Source organism: Theropithecus gelada, chromosome 18 (assembly GCF_003255815.1).
Source record: "Theropithecus gelada isolate Dixy chromosome 18, Tgel_1.0, whole genome shotgun sequence".
Taxonomy (NCBI): domain Eukaryota; kingdom Metazoa; phylum Chordata; class Mammalia; order Primates; family Cercopithecidae; genus Theropithecus; species Theropithecus gelada.
Genome location: NC_037686.1, coordinates 39,090,568 through 39,109,918, shown reverse-complemented (window position 1 = coordinate 39,109,918; position 19,351 = coordinate 39,090,568). Strand labels below are relative to the sequence as shown.

General features: G+C 44.7%; 1 protein-coding gene across 1 annotated transcript; it reads left to right on the top strand.

Moving 5' to 3' along the window:
• Positions 1–13,584: 13,584 nt before the first annotated feature.
• Positions 13,585–14,403, top strand: LOC112611317 (elongin-A3-like; the record flags this gene model as incomplete). Its single annotated transcript, XM_025365028.1, has 1 exon — positions 13,585–14,403. A coding segment is annotated over one exon (819 nt), but the record flags the coding sequence as incomplete, so codon positions are not given.
• Positions 14,404–19,351: the final 4,948 nt, after the last annotated feature.

The following is a 19,351-nucleotide window of genomic DNA, read 5'->3' as shown; positions in this document are numbered from 1 at the left end:
AGAGCAATGTTTTGGGGACAGGGGGTGGATCTCACAAGGTACATTCTCAAGGGTGGGGAGAATGACAAAGAACCTTCTTAAGGGTGGGGGAGTTTATAAAGAATCTTCTTAAGGGTGGGGGAGATTACAAAGCGCATGGATCAGTTAGGGTGGGACAGAAACAAATCCCAATGGTGGAATGTCATCAGGTAAGGCTGTTTTTACTACTTTTGTGGATCTTCGGTTGCTTCAGGCCATCTGGATGTGTACGTGCAGGTCACTGGGGATATGATGGCTTAGCTTGGGCTCAGAGGCCTGACATTCCTGTCTTCTTCTATTAATAAGAAAAATAAAACAAAATAGTGGTCAAGTGTTGGGGCAGCAAAAATTTTTGGGGGTGGTATGGAGAGATAATGGGCGATGTTTCTCAGGACTGCTTCAAGCAGGATTAGGAGCGGCGTGGGAACCTACAGTGGGAGAGATTAAGCTGAAGGAAGAATTTGTAGTAAGGGGTGATATTGTGGGGTTGTTAGAAGGAGCATTTGTCATATGGAATTATTGGTGATGGCCTGGATGCGGTTTTGTATGAATTGAGAAACTAAACGGAAGACACAAGATCCGAATAAGAGAAGGAGAAAAACAAGTATTAAAGGACTAAGAACTGGGAGGAACCAGGACATCTAATTAGAGAGTGTCCAAGGAGGTGTTAGGGGGTTTAGTGTAATTACTTGCTTGGTTGGCAAGTTTTTAGGCTCTATCTTTGAGTTTTTTTTAATGTTGTCATATACCAGGCCAGACTGATTTAGGGAAAAACAACACCCTTCATTTAAAAATATGCAGAGTCCTCCTTTTTCAGCAATGAGTAAATTGCGGTACTCGTGATTTTGGAGGAAAGAAATGCAAAGCCAGCAATTGTTTGTAAAGAAGGATTAGAAATGGCTAGGAGAGAGTGAGTGAAATTGATAGTGTGGTGGAGATAGCTGGGGAGAGGTAGAGGGTGGCATAAGAATGGGAAGAAGAATAATTGAGTATAAAAGTAAAGAATAGGACTTCATCAGGGTGAAAGTGTTGGAGTGTGTCCTGTCAACAAAGATCATCTGTCCACTCCAAAAGGGAGTCAAGAGTGGAGGACTGGGGATACATGTTCACAATGGAAAGGAAATGAGAGGTTAAGAGGCAGGCTAACAGCTTGTAACCTACATGGAAGAGGTTATGAAATGATGACAGAATAGAATGGGCCTGTGGGTTGGAAGGAGATATTTTCCTTGGTCCAAGAACCATTTGCCTTGTGTGGGAAGAGATTGATAGGTGGAAACTTCAGTAGGAGAGTAAATAGGAGTGACCAATGAGAAGGAGAAAAACTGGCCATGAGGGATAGAAGTTGGAATACTAGCTGCTTCTTTAGTTACCTTATTAGCATAAGCGTTGCCCTGAGCGATGGGATCTGATGCCTTTTGACAGCCCTTGCGGTGAATGACTCCAGCTTTCTTTGGAAGTAAAGCGGCTTTGAGAAGAGTTTTTATTAAAGAAGCATTAATAATGGAGGACCCTTGCATAGTGAGGAAATTTCTTTCTGTGCGTATAACAGCATGGTGGTGCAGGATATGATAGGCATATTTAGAGTCAGTATAAATATTGACGCGTAGTCCCTTTGCAAGAGTGAGGTCCCAAGTTAAGGCAATGAGTTCGGCTTGCTGAGAGGTAGTGGAGGGGGGCAGAGTGGTAGCCTCAATGATAGATGTGAAAGATACTATAGCATAGCCTGCCTTTGCTGGTGAGTGGCGATTAGGCCTGGTGGAACTGCCATCAATAAACCAAGTGTGATCAGGGAAAGGAACAGAAAGAAGGAAATATGGGGAAATGGAGTGAATGTCAGGTGGATCAGAGAGATACAAGTCATGCGGGTCAGGTGTGATATCTGGAATAATGTGGGAGGCGAGATTGAAGTCTGGACCAGTAACAATGGTAATTCTGGGAGACTCAACAAAGACTGAGTATAGCTGAAGGAGCTGGGGGGCAGAAAGTATATGCGTCAAGTGTGAGGAAGAAAATAGATTTTGAGGCCGGGCGCGGTGGCTCAAGCCTGTAATCCCAGCACTTTGGGAGGCCGAGACGGGTGGATCACGAGGTCAGGAGATCGAGACCATCCTGGCTAACACAGTGAAACCCCGTCTCTACTAAGAAATACAAAAAACTAGCCGGGCGAGGTGGCAGGCGCCTGTAGTCCCAGCTACTCGGGAGGCTGAGCCAGGAGAATGGCGTGAACCCGGGAGGCGGAGCTTGCAGTGAGCTGAGATCCGGCCACTGCACTCCAGCCTGGGCTACAGAGCGAGACTCCGTCTCAAAAAAAAAAAAAAAAGAAAATAGATTTTGAAAGTTATGGGAACTGTAGAGAGTAAGCAGAGCATAGCTTGTGATTTTGAGAGCCTCTAAAAGTATTAAAGCAGCAGCAGCTGCTGCATGCAGACATGAGGGCTAGGCTAAAACAGTAAGGTCAAGTTGTTTAGACAGAAAGGCTACAGGGCACAGTCCCGGCTCTTGTGTAAGAATTCTGACCACACAGCCCTGTACTTTGGCTGTGTGTAATGAAAAGGGTTGGGATGAGTTAGGGAGGGCTAGTGTGGAAGCAGCTTTTAGGGCTGTTTTTTAAGGAATGGAAAGGGGAGTGGGGGAAGGATTTAGGATTTCTGGGGTCAGCTAGGTTTATCTAGAACAGAATGGGTTGTGGAGGGGGAGGTATCGAGGATAGGAGAGTCTATGGGTTTGGCACCACGGGGTGGATGGGCAAGACAATTTAGTGGATAAGGCGCAGATCCTGAACTAACCTGTAAGACTTGTCTGGTTTTCGGACAGGTAAAATGGGGGAATTGTAAGGAGAGTTCATAGGCTTTAAAAGGCCACGCTGTAACAGGCAAGTGATAACAGGCTTTAATCCTTTTAAAGCATGCTGTGGGATGGGATATTGGCATTGAGCAGGGTAAGGGTGATTAGATTTTAATGGGATGGTAAGGGGTGCATGATCAGTCACTAAGGAGGGAGTAGAGGTATCCTATACTTGTGGATTAAAGTGGGGAGATACAAAGAGAGGATGTGAAGGAGGCTTTGAACTGGGGGAAAGGTGGCAATGAGATGTGGCTGTAGAGCAGGAATAGTCAGGGAAGCGGATAATTTAGTTAAAATGTCTCGACCTAATAAAGGAGCTGGACAGGTGGGAATAACTAAAAAGGAGTCCATTAAAGAATGTTGTCCAAGTCGGCAACAGAGTTGGGGAGTTTTAAGAGGTTTAGAAGCCTGGCCATCAATACCCACAACAGTTATGGAGGCAAAGGAGACAGGCCCTTGAAAAGAAGGTCATGTGGAGTGGGTAGCCTCTGTATTGATTAAGAAGGGTACGGACTTACCCTCTACTGTGAGAGTTACCCGAAGCTCAGCGTCCGTGATGGTCTAGAGGGCTTCCGAGGCGATGGGGCAGCATCAGTCTTCAGCCGCTAGAAGATCTGGGAAGGAATCGGTCAGAAAGCCTTGGGCCAGAGTTCCAGGGGCTCTGGGAGTGGCTGCCAGGTGAGTCGAACAGTCCAATTTCCAATGGGGTCCCGCATAGATGGGACATGGCTTAGGAGGAATCCTGGGCGGCAGGCATTCCGTGGCCCAGTGGCCAGATTTCCAGCACTTGAAGCAAGACCCTGGGGGAGTCGGCCCTGAAAAAACGCCTGGCCACTGCGGTTCAGATGTTTTGAAGCTCCTGTGTGCTGGTGATGTGGCTGGGGTTTCTCTCACAGTGGAGGCAAGGAATTGCAACCCAGAAATAGTTGAAACTTGGCTGCCTCTACTCTATTATTGTACACCTTGAAGGCGAGGTTAATTAGGTCCTGTTGTGGCGTTTGAGGGTTGGAATCTAATTTTTGAAGCTTTTTTCTAATGTCAGGAGCTGAGTGGGTGATAAAATGCATATTGAGAATAAGGCGGCCTTCTGGCCCCTCTGGGTCTAGGGCGGTGAAGCGTCTAAGGGTTGCTGCTAAACGGGCCATTAACTGGGCTGGGTTTTCATCTTTACCTTGGGTAGTTTCTTTAAGTCTGTCATAATTAACAGCTTTGTAAACTGCCTTTTTAAGTCCTTCAACTAGGCAGGAAACCATGTAATCTCGCCTAGCTATACCTGGGGAATCTGCCGGATAGTTCCTTTGGGGATCTTCTCAGGGAACTGCTCTAATGCCTTCCTGGGGGTCTGGCTCATGAAGCCAGCGGTTATCTGTGTGAGATTGGGCTAGAGAAAACTCTTTCCCATTCATCTGGGGAGAAGGTAGAAGTCAGGATGACATTCAAGTCACTCCAGGTTAAATTAAAGGACGGAGTTAGATATCGGAATTCCTGTATATATGTAGTGGGGTCTGATGAGAAAGAGTCTAAATGCTGGCTGATCTGAGAGAGGTCTGATAGAGAAAAAGGCACACGTACCCTAACTATGCCTTCAGCTCTAGTCAATTCTCTAAGAGGAAATTGTTGGGCAGGTGGGGGAGGGCTAGTCACGGAATGAAACTGTAAGCCAGACCGGGTGTGGGGAGGGGAGGTGATAGAAGGATTATAGGGTGGGGGAGCAGAGGCTGAGAAAGAATTGGGACCCGGCTTGGCCTGGTGAGGAGCAGCCTGGGGAGAAGGGGAGAGGTTAGATAAGTCTGTAGAAAAGGATTCAACGGACTCAGAGCTTGGGGTGGAGACTGAAGGAACAGACAGGTGAGAAAGATGAAAGATTTGGGACGAGTTTCATGGCGAGCAGAGACTAGGGAGGGACCAATGTGTCAAAAAATGCCTGGACGTCAAGCACCTCAGACCATTTGCCCATTTTTCGACAAAAATTATCTAGATCTTATAGGATAGACAAATCGAAAGTGCCATTCTCTGGCCACTTGGAACTACTGTCGAGTTTGTATTGGGGCCAAATTGTATTGCAGAAGAAAATAAGATGCTTAGATTTTAGGTCAGGTGACAGTTGAAGAGGTTTTAGTTCTTGAGAACACAGGATAAGGGAGAAGAAAGGGGAATGGAGGGTGGAAGATGGTCCATAGTGAAGGAGGCAAGTTTAAAGAGAAGGGTAGCCGGGCGCGGTGGCTCAAGCCTGTAATCCCAGCACTTTGGGAGGCCGAGGCGGGTGGATCACGAGGTCAGGAGATCGAGACTATCCTGGCTAACATGGTGAAACCCCGTCTCTACTAAAAATACAAAAAAACTAGCCGGGCGTGGTGGCGGGCGCCTGTAGTCTCAGCTACTTGGGAGGCTGAGGCGGGAGAATGGCGTGAACCCAGGAGGCGGAGCTTGCAGTGAGCCGAGATCACGCCACTGCACTCCAGCCTGGGAGCACAGCAAGACTCCGTCTCAAAAAAAAAAAAAAAAAAAAGAGAAGGGTAGAGACACGGAGAAGGGGGTGGTGAGCAGCCAAAGCAGGCGTCCTTGCAATTGATTTGCCACCAAGGGAATGTGGGTGAATGACCAAGGCAGGCATCCCTGCGGTGATCAGAAAGGTGAAAGGTGGGTGAATAATCAGGCAGGCGTCCCTGCAGTGATCAAACACCAAGGGAAGACTGTTTTCCAGAGTCTGTGACTGGCACCGGAATTTTGGGTCCGCGGATAAAATGTATCTCCTTTGTCTCTACTAGAGAGGAAAAAGAACTGGAATTGGAAGGACAGGGAGATTGAAGGGTAGCAAGAGAGGCTGAAGAAGAGTGAAAAGACCGCTTACCTGATTTGAAATCAGTGAGACGTTCCTTGGGCTGGTTGGTCTGAGGACCCGAGGTTGTAGGTGGATCTCCTCACAGAGTGAGGGTGGGGACAGGGGACTGGTCTCCCGAAGGAGTCCTCCTGTCCCGGGTTTCTGCACCAAATGTCTCACGTGTCCATGTGAAGAGACCACCAAACAGGCTTTGTGTGAGCAACAAGGCTGTTTATTTCACCTGGGTGCAGGCGGGCTGAGTCTGAAAAGAGAGTCAGCAAAGGGTGGTGGGATTATCATTAGTTCTTATAGGTTTTGGGATAGGCGGTGGAGTTAAGAGCAATGTTTTGGGGACAGGGGGTGGATCTCAAAATGTACATTCTCAAGGGTGGGGAGAATGACAAAGAACCTTCTTAAGGGTGGGGGAGTTTATAAAGAACCTTCATAAGGGTCGGGGAGATTACAAAGTACATTGATCAGTTAGGGTGGGGCAGAAACAAATCCCAATGGTGGAATGTCATCAGGTAAGGCTATTTTTACTACTTTTGTGGATCTTCGGTTGCATCAGGCCATCTGGATGTATACGTGGAGGTCACTGGGAATATGATGGCTTAGCTTAGGCTCAGAGACCTGACATGAACCACATACAATGTTAAATGTAATGTATGTGTATGTATGCATGTGTATGTTTCAGTGATGTAACAATGACCTTGTTGAGGCTGCCACTGATAGTGTCCGCTTTTTATCCTTCCTGACCCTCCTCTGACATAGGTAGAAGTTCCGCTGTGACCGATAGCTTCCCTAGTGTCTGCCCTTCCTAAGCACAGTTGAAATACTTCTTTTTTATCTCTTACCTATGCAGCATCTTACCAATACTTCTTTCTTTCTTCAGATTTGAGTTCTGTTGCCTGCAACCAAACTAACCAACACATTTATCCTGTCCTCAAGACTCTCATGGCCTATTATGTAATATGTATAGAAAAATAGCCCTTGAGGCCACGCAGTGGCTCACGCCTATAATCCCAGCACTTTGGGAGGCCGAGGTGGGGTGATCACCTGAGGTTGGGAGTTCAAGACTAGCCTGCTCAACATGGAGAAACCCTGTCTCTATTAAAAATTCAAAATTAGCTGGGCGTGGTGGCACATGCCTATAATCCCAGCTACTCGGAAGGCTGAAGCAGGATAACCTCTTGATCCCGGGAGGCAGAGGTTGTGGTGAGCTGAGAACACACCATTGCACTCCAGCCTGGGCAATAAGAATGAAAGTCCATCTCAGGAAAAAAAAAGAAAAATAGCCCTAGCATTTATAATTCCGTATAAGGCTGATGGTACATATCTACAAAGAGAAAGAGCAGCCATGTTAACTTAGTTCAGGGGATGTAATGAAGGGGAGGATGAAAGAAAGAACATTCTAGATAGAGGAGCCTGGAAAGAAAAAGAAGGAAGAGGCCAGGCGCAGAGACTCACGCCTGTAATTCCAGCACTTTGAGAGGCCGAGACGGGTAGATTGCCTGAGGTCAGGAGTTTGAGACCAGCCTGGCCAAAATGGTGAAACCCTGTCTCTACTAAAAATACAAATATTAGCCAGGTGTGGTGGCAGGTGCCTGTAATTCCAGCTACTCGGGAGGCTGAGGCAGGAGAATTGCTTGAACCTGGGAGGCGGAGGTTGCAGTGAGCCAAGATTGCGCTATGGCACTTCAGCCTGGGCAACAGAGCCTAGATCGCGCCATTGCACTACAGCCTGGGTGACAGAGCAAGACTCCGTCTCAAAAAAAAAAAAAAAGAAAAGAAAAGAAAGGAAGGGAGGGCATTCCAGATAGAGAGGACCTGGTCAGCCCAGACAAGGAGACCTGAAGCAGCAAGCTCTGTTTGCAGAGACTGCAAACAGTTCCTTGTTGCTGGAATTTTAAGCACACAGCACGCAGCAGGGAGAGAATAAAACTGGAGACGTAGGCAGAGAAGTCATTAAAGCTGTATTTGACAGGTTGAAAACTTTCAACTTTCTTCTGTGGCTTTGTGGAGCCAATTAAGGGTTTAGGTAGAAGAGGGAAAGAGCCCTAGCTACAGTTTCGACAAGTCATTCGGTTTAAGTCAAGGGTTCTCAAACTTTATCTTGCATCAATCACCTGAGGAGCTTGTTAAAATGGCCCCATTCTGAGATATTTCAATTCAGTGGGTTGGGATGGGCTGCAAAAGCCACATTTTTTAGCAGTCCCTGGCTGATTCTAAAGGGGTCAGCAAATCATTCTTTGAGATATACGGTCCTACATGATAGACCACAGGAAACTCTGCAGGTTACTTTGACAGCACGAGGGATGTCAGGTGGCAGGAGGGAGTTACTCACATTTTTTCTAGTGTCTTCTGCCCACAACTCTGCCTCCTCACTACTGGATGACATTACACTGGTTAAATATCCTGGCACTGAAACATAAGCTATTTCTACAGTTAATAAGATAATTAAGCCGGGCGCGGTGGCTCAAGCCTGTAATCCCAGCACTTTGGGAGGCCGAGACGGGTGGATCACGAGGTCAGGAGATCGAGACCATCCTGGCGAACACGGTGAAACCCCGTCTCTACTAAAAAATACAAAAAACTAGCCGGGCACAGTGGCGGGCGCCTGTGGTCCCAGCTACTCGGGAGGCTGAGGCAGGAGAATGGCGTAAGCCCGGGAGGCGGAGCTTGCAGTGAGCCAAGATCGCGCCACTGCACTCCAGCCTGGGCGACAGAGCAAGACTCCGTCTCAAAAAAAAAAAAAAAAAAAAAAAGATAATTAAAAAAAATTCTTATCTATAAACCTATTGAGAGTAATAAAGTTTCACAGTATTCTACAGAAATACAAACATCTGAGATACGAATTTGAATAGCACACCTCCTCAATCCGAAGCATCATTTGATGGTAAAACAAGGCACCATCTCTTAAAGCCAAAGGGACATAATCACAAATAAAATTCTGCTGAATGAAGGATTTATGAGTTCACCCAGGTAAGACAGCCAAGGACCTGAACCTTCTGCCTTGATTTTGGCACAGTTGGGTTTTCAAACTTGCATATTGCCCTCAGTTCTTCTGCTAGCCAATCTCATTGCTATTTGTTGCTAGGCCCTCCAGATAGCATATTGGGGGCAGCTGTCTTCTTGACAGTCTGACCATTGTAGCTTACTTCAACTGTGGGCAGTCATATTACAGACATCTTCAAAGCATGCTGTCTTCCTCCAGGAATAACTCAGTGAATATTTCAGTAGCTGTCAGTTGGCAACAAAATTGGGTAACGTTTGCCAGGCGTGGTGGCTCATGCCTGTAATCCCAACACTTCGGGAGGCCGAGGCAGGCGGATCACCTGAGGTTGGGAATTCGAGACCAGCCTGACCAAGAGGAAGAAACCCTGTCTCTGTTGAAAATACAAAATTAGGCAGGCGTGGTGGTGCGTGCCCTGTAATCCCAGCTACTTGGGAAGCTGAGACAGGAGATTCGCTTCAACCCAGGAAGTGGAGGTTGTGTTGAGCTGAGATTGTGCCGTTGCACTCCAGCCTGGGCAACAAGAGCAAGACTCAAAAAACAAAACAAAAAAACTGGGTAATGTTTGAATCAACTCCACATTTGTGGTGTTCCAGCTCAATACGCATGAAATCATGGCATATTTAGAATGGGAAAAGTCAAAAAGGGCATCTGACCCAATTCTCTAATTTTGCAGAGAAACAAACTGACTCTCAATGAGGCAAAAGCATATTGTATCTGGAATATTACATCCTTCAACATTCCAGATCAACACATTTGAAATAAAAATTAAGTCATTAAGTACAGTACTTAGAAAGGACTGGCCTATTTAGAAGGGATGTAAGCTATTTGGTAAGGTAAAACCACAAATGGTAAAAATATAAAAAACAATAAACTATTTAAATAGTAGTTTAAAACAAAATTAGGCTGGGCGTGGTGGCTCATGCCTGTAATCCCAACATTTTGGGAAGCTGAGGTGGGAGGATCACTTGAACCCAGGAGTTTGAGAACAGCCTGGGTAACAGAGTGAGACCCTGTTTCTACAAAAATTAGCTGGGGCTAAGTTTGCAGCATGAGGCTGCAGTGAGTCCTGCTCATGCCACTGTACTCCAGCCTGGATGACAGAGTGAGACCCTGTCTCAAAATAAATAAAACAAAATTAGAAGCAATATAACAAAGTAGTCCATGCATGATTAATTGCAGGCAATTATAAGATCTTTTTGTAATTTTGTTTTTTGTAATGGAGTCTCGTTCTGTCCCCAGGCTGGAGTGCAGTGGCACGATCTTGGCTTACTGCAACCTCCGCCTCCCAGATTCAAGCAATTTTCCAGCCTCAGCCTCCTGAGTAGCTGGGACTACAGATGCACACCACCACGCCCAGCTAATTTTTGTATTTTTAGTAGAGACAGGGTTTCACCATGTTGGCCAGGATGATCTCGATCTCTTGACCTTGTGATCTGCCCGCCTTGGCTTCCCAAAGTGCTGGGATTACAGGTGTGAGCCACCGCACCCGGCCTTTTTGTAATTTTTTTATTTTTTACTACACCACACCAACAATTATATCAATAGATTTCTATTGGACATTCTTCTACACAACTAACCATCTTTTGTCATTTTGTCACAGAAGAATGTTAGTGCTTCAGACTTTACCTCCTTTTTTTATATTTTTTGAGATGAAGTCTTGCTCTGTCGCCCAGGCTAGAGTGCAGTGGCGCCATCTTGGCTCACTGTAACCTCTGCCTCCTGGGTTCAAGCGATTCCCCCTGCCACAGCCTCCCGAGTAGCTGCGATTACAGGAGCCTGCCACTATGCCCACCTACAGACTTTACTTTTAAATAATGTGATTGCTTCCTGTGCTGACACTATAAGTAAATAATATAGATAAGTTATATCTTTCACCTCGGGTAAGTAAAAATATATTTTATTCGTACATACATGTGTATATAAGTATGTTCCCACTATGGAAAGCTCCTTTAAATTAGCAGAAAACAATAAAAATAACAACAGATCCTATTGTGATTGAGTACTATGGACCACGGAGAATGTTAAGTGTAAAAATGTAATATGTAGGCCGGGCGCAGTGGCTCAAGCCTGTAATCCCAGCACTTTGGGAGGCCGAGACGGGTGGATCACGAGGTCAGGAGATCGAGACCATCCTGGCTAACACGGTGAAACCCCGTCTCTACTAAAAATACAAAAAACTAGCCGGGTGAGGTGGCAGGTGCCTGTAGTCCCAGCTACTCGGGAGGCTGAGGCAGGAGAATGGCTTAAACCCGGGAGGCAGAGTTTGCAGTGAGCTGAGATCCGGCCACTGCACTCCAGCCTGGGCAACAGAGCGAGACTCTGTCTCAAAAAAAAAAAAAAAAAAAGTAATATGTATATATGTATGTGTCAGTGTTATAACAATTAAAACATGTATATATGCATATATACACATGAACATTTATATACATATATGTATACATTACACTTGTGCATATAGTTTAATGTTTATAACAACACTTTCTTGTTTACCCTTTTTTCAAAATTGAGGCTCAGAGAGCTTAAGTAACTTGTCTAAGGCCAAACAATCCCTGTGTGGTAGAGAAGAGTTTGATACTCAAGTTTTAGACTCCTAAGTCTTTGCTTCTGACCACTATGCAAGCGTACGGGTTCATAGTACCATTTTTTCCTACTATACCATCAAATAGCTAGGTAGGACTAAGTCTGTTCTGCTTATGTTGCTTGTTTTCTTTAATGTATTAAAAGTTCAACACTCTGAATGCTCCAATCCAGAAAATATTATAGAATATGGTGAAAACAGGCAGACTTGATTTTTTAAAAGATATAACATAGGTAACTTAAAATATCTTATAGTAGTAAAGATGTCCCCAGAATACAGCAGATATAAACTTTATTATTCCCATTTTATAAATGGAAAAAAATACTCAAATAGGCCTCACACACCATTTATTTCTAGCTGTGCCTCCATAATTTGAAACATAGGGCATTTGAAGATATAAATACCTGGAAATTATGGTAGCGGTTAAATCCTAATGATCTAGAACTGGCAACAACCACTAGTGTAGGGATTTTATTCGCCCACCTTGGCCTCCCAAAGTGGTGGGATGACAGGTGTGAGCCACCGCACTCGGCCAAGCTTATTACTTTAAAGACTTCAACTAGGATCATCAAAATAAAAGTATAGCAGGGCAGGCGCAGTGGCTCAAGCCTGTAATCCTAGCACTTTGAGAGGCTGAGGCCGTGGTTCACCTGAGCTCAGGAGTTGGAGACTAGCCTGGGCAACACGATAAAACCCCGTCTCTACTAAAAATACAAAAAAATTAGCCGGGCGTGGTGGTACACACCTGTATTTCCAGCTACTTGTGGGGCTGAGGCAAGAGAATCACTTGAATTCAGGAGGCAGAGGTTACAGTGACCTAAGATCGTGCCACTGCACTCCAGCCTGGACAACAGAGCTAGACTCTGTCTCAAATATAAATAAATAAACGTGAGTATAGCATTTCTTAACTTCAGTGCAATAGACCAAAACAATAAATAATCACTGGTAAACACAAGTTTATTGAAAGCACAATATTCAAGAGTACATAAATGATCATATGAAGAGAAGTAACTTAAATCCATCAATCCTTCTTCAAGACACTGGGGATCCAGTATGATGACAATATGCCACAGTTGTTTTTTAGTTTATGTCTATTGCTCTAGTGAATTGCATTAGCCTTCTTCTTCTATTGATCTAATACAGTACCGACTTCCCTCCCAATATATTAAGGCAGCTACTATTAAAATGCCAATGTTGGCTGGGCGCGGTGGCTCACACCTGTAATCCCAACACTTTGGGAGGTCGAGGTGGACTGATCACTTGAGGTGTTTGAGACCAGCCTGGCCAACATGGTGAAACCCCGTCTGTACTAAAAGTATTAAAAAATTAGCTGGGCGTGGTGGCCTGTGTGCCTGTTACCCCAGCTACTCAGGAGGCTGAGGCAGAAAAACCACTTGAAACCAGGAGGTGGAGGTTGCAGTGAGCCGAGATCATGCCACTGCACTCCAGCCTGAGTGACAGAGGGAGATCCTGTCTCTAAATATATAAATAAATTAATTAAATAAAAATAAAATGCCAATGTTGCTGTGGTGAGCAACTTTGTGATCAGGAATATAAGAATACAACCTGTCAAATTGGAGGTGATTAATTATTTTAACATGAGACTGATTAAAGATGATTCTACTTAAACAAAAAGAAAGCAGCTGTGAGTTTGTCTTGTATTTAACCTTCGTATTCATAATTGCTGACCATAATACATAAATGAGCAAAAGATTTCATGGCAATGCTAGTTCATTCCATTTGTTTCAGGATACTCCAGCAGCACATAAACAAAAATTGGAATAATACGAAGAATAGCATAATTTTTTTAAATTAAAATTTTAAAAATTAAAAAATCAAGAAACTAAAAAAACTTAAAAAAAATTTTTTTTCAGGGAAGCATCTGGCCCCATTGCCAAATGCGAATGAACAGCCAAGCCAGGTGTGGTGGCATCTGTAGTCCCAGCTACTCTGGAGGCTAAAAGGGGAAGATTGCTTGAGCCCAGAAGTTCCAAGCTGCAGTGAATCATAATCGTGCCTCCGCACTCCAGCCCAGGCAAAAAAGCAAGACCCTATCTCAAACAAAACAAGATAAAAAGAGGCCAGGCACGGTGGCTCACGCCTGTAATCCCAGCAGTTTAGGAAGCCAACGTGGGCAAATCACGTGAGGTCAGGAGTTCAAGACCAGCCCCGCCAACATGGCGAAACCCCATCTCTACTAAAAATACAAAAAAGAGCTGGGCGTGGTGGCGCACGCCTGTAATCCCAGCTACTCCAGAGGCTGAGGCAGGAGAATCACTTGAACCTGGGAGGTGGAGCTTGCAGTGAGCCNTGGAGAAGCTGCAGGTGCGTCTGGCCACTAAGACGGACCCCAAAAAGCTAGAGAAATATTTGCAGAAACTCTCCGCCTTGCCCATGACGGCAGACATCCTGGCGGAGACTGGAATCAGAAAGACGGTGAAGCGCCTGCGGAAGCACCAGCACGTGGGCGACTTTGCCAGAGACTTAGCGGCCCGGTGGAAGAAGCTGGTGCTTGTGGACCCAAACACCGGGCCTGATGCACAGGACCCCGAGGAGAGCGCGTCCCGAAAGCGCTATGGGGAGGCTCTTCAGGACCAGGAAAAGGCCTGGGGCTTCCCAGAGAACCGGACGGTCCCCAGAAGCCCACCTGACAGTCCTGAGCACAGACGGACAGCACACAGAACACCTCCGGGACTCCGGAGACCTCACCGAAGGTCTCCCAGTCGCGAGCACAGAGCCCAGAGAAAGCGCCCCAGAGGGGCCCCAGCTGCTTCAGGCCCCCATCGGGCCCCTCCATTGCACACCGCTCCCCTCCCGACGCCCGAGGGCCCTGAGCCCGCTGTGCCCGGGAAGCAACCTGGAAGAGGCCACGCTCACGCCGCTCAGGGTGGACCTCCGCTGGGTCATGGCTGCCAGGGCCAACCCCAGGGGGAAGACATCAAGCCATCCCCCAAGCTCGCAGGAAACAGCCACGTTCCCTCTAGCCGGGGTTGTGTGGGCAGTGGTGATAGGGGCGGTGGCAGCCTGAGGGGTCGGCCCTCAGTGGCAGTGGCAGTAGCAGCACGAGCAGCAGGAGCAGCGGAGTCCTTTACCGGGTCCAAGGGAAGAGGACCAACCGCTGCCTGAGCAGCAGCAATGAGCTCAGGCGCCCGCTAAAACCCAGAAACGGGCTGCCAAGAAAGTGGCCCCACTGATGGCCAAGGCAATTCCAGACTACAAGAGGAAATTGTCCCAACGATCAACTCAGGACTTGCCTTAGGGATGAAATCTGTGGGGAGGAGGACCAATGCATAGTCAATGTACGTTGGAGAACGAAACTTCCAATGGACACCAGAACCTTTGGCTTGGTGCAAAGTTGAGCCTCTGCATTCTGCAGGTGTCAAGTGCTGGCCCTGTGATTTTGCCTCCCACACCCAGCCACTGCCTCCCTGCTTGGAGGCCACCTCAGAATTCAGAAGATGGGAAAACATTTGGATCAACTCTTGTTTGGTTGTTCACTGATGGTTTTTTAAATAACGCCCTAGTTGCAATCATAAATAAGGTATGAGATGTGAGATTCCCTTTTTTTCTTTCTTTTGAAATCATCGAGTACATAAGGACTTCTTAGACACAAACTGTCAATCTGTTAGTTGACACTGATAACTGCGACTCCTTAAAATGTTTGTGCTTGTGTTTGCTGTTGTTTTGTTTTAAAGAAAGGGCTGGGCATGGTCCTGTGATCGTGAGCCATCCTCCTTTGGGAGGCCGAGGAGAGCAGATCGCTCAAACCCAGGAGGTGGAGACGAGCCTGGGCCAAATGGAGAAACCCCGTCTCCACAAATGATACCAACATTAGCCTGGCGTGGTGGCAGAGTCCTTGTGGTCCCAGCTTCTTAATGGGCTGAGCCAAAAACCTATTTACTCAGCTTGCTGAAAACTTTGTCAGCAGCCTATGCATTTCCTCATGTCATGTTTTTGGAAGGACTAATATAAGAGGCTAGTAGGCTTAGGAAGCAAAATGTTCACGCCTCAAGATAACTTTATCTCTTTTCCCCAACAGTCTCCCACAATTTCAATTGTCTAGCTCTTAAAAACTTCTATTTTTGGGAACCAAACCCTCATATACGTGCTCAATCAGATCATTTGGTTTCAGGCTGTCTTAAAAATAATCACTAATAAACCTGGCCCAGGTTCGACTGTTTTTGCCTAGCAGAAAGCCCAAGTAAAAAAATGCCATGTATCAAAATAGACTTGCATTGGACTATTTGCTCTCAGCTGAATAAGGGGTCTGTGGAAAATTCAACTTAACCAATTGCTGTCTGAAAATAGATGATCAAGGACAAGGACAGATGGTCATAATATAATCAGGGACATGCTAAAGTTGGCACACGTGTCTGTTCAGGTTTGGCACAGGTTTAATCGTAAGTCTTTATTTGAAAAATGGTTTCCAGCTATGGGAGAATTGAAAACCCTCACTGTAAGTTTATTGCTAGTAATAAGAACTTGCTTGCTGCTCCCTTGTGTTTTACCCTTGCTCCTACAAATGATAAAAGGTTTTGTTGCTACTTTGGTTCCTCAGAAAACTTCAACACTAGTGTATTACATGAATCACTATCACTGTGTCTTGCAGAGACACTGAAAAAGTGAAGATGAAAGTGAGAACTCCCCCTAATAAGTGAGAGTCTCAAAGGGGGGAAATGAGGTAGGAGACCACCACTTCTCCCGCTTCCCCCGCCCCCCAGCCTTGCCTAGTTTATAAGAGGTGAAGAAAGGAAGAAAGCAAAAAGTTAAAAAGAAACAAAAATCAGATAAACAGCCAGATGGCCTGAAGCCACCACCTGGGCCTAGTAGTTAAAGAATATATTTACAAAATCAAACCCTGACCTAAACTACTTGTGTTATCTGTAAATTCCAGACATTGTATGAGGAAGCATTGCAAAACTTTCTGTTCTGTTATCTAACGCATGTAACTCCTAGTTACGTCTCCCACATTTGCTTGATCTATCATGACCCTTTCACATGGACCCCTTAGTGTTGTAAGCCCTTAAAAGGGCCAAGAACTTCTTTTTTAGGGAGCTCGGTTCTTAAGACGCAAGTCTGCCGACGCTCCCAGCCAAATATAGCCACTTCCTTCTTTAACCCAGTGTCTGCGTGATTTTGTCTGCATATCGTCCTTCTACAGTTTAGTTACTTGCAGATCAGTTTCATCATATCAGAGCTTGTTGTTAAGCTTCGTCAGGTAAGTGATATCTAAAGTAGCCTTTATTCTAGACTGTGCCTGGCTTTGCTTATTCTTATGCATAGCCTTTCTTGGAGCTCTACTAAATGCTCTATTGTCCCACAAGATTTCTCCACTTAAGTTGGTCAGAATGCAAATGTCTCTAAATGTTATGAGAGCAGCTTCATATGTTTTTCCTTTATGTATGTGCAGCCCAGTATTCAGTCAAAAATCAAGAATTATGGAGCTCTTTCTTTGCATAGCTCCTCCTCTCTGAAACTCTTCCCTCCCAGTTCTAACCACCTCCAAACTCCAATCTCTATTGCTTCATCTCAGCAAAACTGCTGTGCATTTTTTTTTTTTTTTTTTGAAGTTTCACTCTTGTTTTGCCCAGGCTGGAGTACAATGGAGCAATCTCGGTTCATCACAACCTCTGCCTCCCCAGTTCAAGCAATTTGCCTCCCAAGTAGCTGGCATTACAGGTGCCCACCACCACGCCCAGCTAATTTTTTAATATTTTTAGTAGAGACAGGGTTTCACCATGTTGGCCAGATTAGTCTCGAACGCCTGACCTTCAGGTGATCCACCTGCCTGGGCCTCCCAAAGTGCTGGGATTACAGGTGGGAGCTGCAGTGCCCAGCTACTTTTTTTAGGTTCTCCTTCCAGAACCAGAATCTAGTTACTGCTTCAAAATAGAAAGACTTCTCTCATAATTACATTGTCTAAAATCACATAATCCAATGCTTGAAAACAGTTTACTCATATATTTAGTCCAGTTTTCTGGTTTCTTACAGGAGACCCGGTCTGGTGTCAATTATGCTATCTCAGTTGAAAGTAGAAGGTTATATCAATTTTTTTTTTTTTTTTTTTTGACACAGAGTTTCGCTCTTGTTGTCCAGGCTTCAGTGCAATGGTGCAATCTCTGCTCACAGCAACCTCTGCCTCCTGGGTTCAAGTGATTCTCCTGGCTCAACCTCCCGAGTAGCTGGGATGGCAGGCATGTGCCACCACGCCCAGCTAATTTTGTATTTTTAGTAGAGACAGGGTTTCTCCATGTTGGTCAGGCTAGTATTGAACCGTATCAATTTTTTAAAATGTTTATAGGATGTATTTGGTTGGTGAAATTTATACTTTGGGTATTTAAAATTAAAACCTAGCCAGGTGTGGTGGCTTACACCTGTAATCTCAGCACTTTGGGAGGCTGAGGCGGGCAGATCACTTGAGGTCAGGAGTTTGAGACCAGCCTGGTCAACATGGTGAAACCCCATCTCTACCAAAAAATACAAAAATTAGCCAGGCATGGTGGTGGATACCTGTTATGCCAGCTACTCAGGAAGCTGAGACAGGAGAAAAGCTTGAACCTGGGAGGCGGAGGTTGCAGTGAGCCAAGGTTGTGCCACTGCACTCCTGCCTGTGCAACAAAGAGAGACTCTAGCTCCAAAAATATTAAATTAAAAGTAAAACCTAACAAACATTATTTTTACAAAAGAAAGCAAGTATGTTTTGACACAAAACATAAAATCTACAAATTTATGTCTGTATATTCTCAGTTTTTTTTTAAAAAAGTTTCCAAGAGTACTAATGTGGCATTAGCAACGTGTTCCAGGTTGTCTAATTAGTCTCTCTTTTTTGGTCCAAGTATAAGAAGAAAGTGGTTCAACAGCAGCCACAGCATTTTGAGAGATGCCCACAAGGCTGCAGAAGTGGTCAGAATTGAAGGGGTTAATCTTCCTTGTATATGAGCGGAACAGAGCACTTACAACATAAGAGTTACTTAAAATTCAGCTTAGTTTTATGGTGATTTAGAGTTTGTTTAATTAGTATTTAGAACTGCACATTGTTTATAGCTATTGCTATTTCAATGGATGCTTAAATGTTTGAACATTTAAAGTTCAATAAGCTTCAGTTATTTGAAGAAAAGCACTGATGTAATTAAATTTTCAATTACTCTTTTTTTAGGAGCCCAGGCAATTAATAAAAACTAAGGCATTTTAATAAGACTCATTTTAAAAATTAGTCAATGACCTCATTAATTAGCTAATGCAGAAGATATTTTGTAATATAAAAGGTTCACCTACGCAGAGTAGCAACTTTTGAAAAGTACATATAATGATACATGAGAATAAACAAACATGACTTTGTTTCAGGATTATTTTGTGCATTCACATGAATGTGTAGATCAATTCCAGTTTTCCAAAAACCATTATCACGCATTGACTCCAATCATTATTTGTTTTAAATTGTGTGGTCAGATTAAAAACAATGACATAATTCTTTGGCCTTAGAGCATTATAGAGGATTCTTACATTCAGGTTAAGAAAAGGAAAGTGGCAGAGGTATACAGATTACGTATAGTCTTATTTGCATTAAACACTAAATTTAAAATGGAGTAGGAGAAAATTCTCTATTTCATATCTTTGCTACCCAAAGATCACCAGCAGCATCAGAAGTAAAACAGAAGCTTGTGATATAAATCTGTATTAGTCACAGCTTTCCAAAGAGGCAAAACCAATTATACAAACATGCACATACACACACACACACGCATGCACATGTGTGTATAAATATACGTGTGTGTATATATTTTTACTAGATTTATTGTTTACTAGATTATTACTTTTACTAGATTATTATTTACTAGATTTAATATAGGGAATTGATTATTATAAGGATTTATTATTATAATGCTCATGTGATTATAGAAGCTAACAAGTCCCAGGATCTGCAGTCAACAAGCTGGACACCCCGAAAAGCCAATGATATAGTTTCAGTCCAAGTCTGAAGGCCCCTGAACCAGGAGAGTAGGTGGTGTGGTTCTAATCTAAAAACAGCCAGACTCAAGACTCAGGAAAAGCCAATATTTCAGTTTGAGTTCAA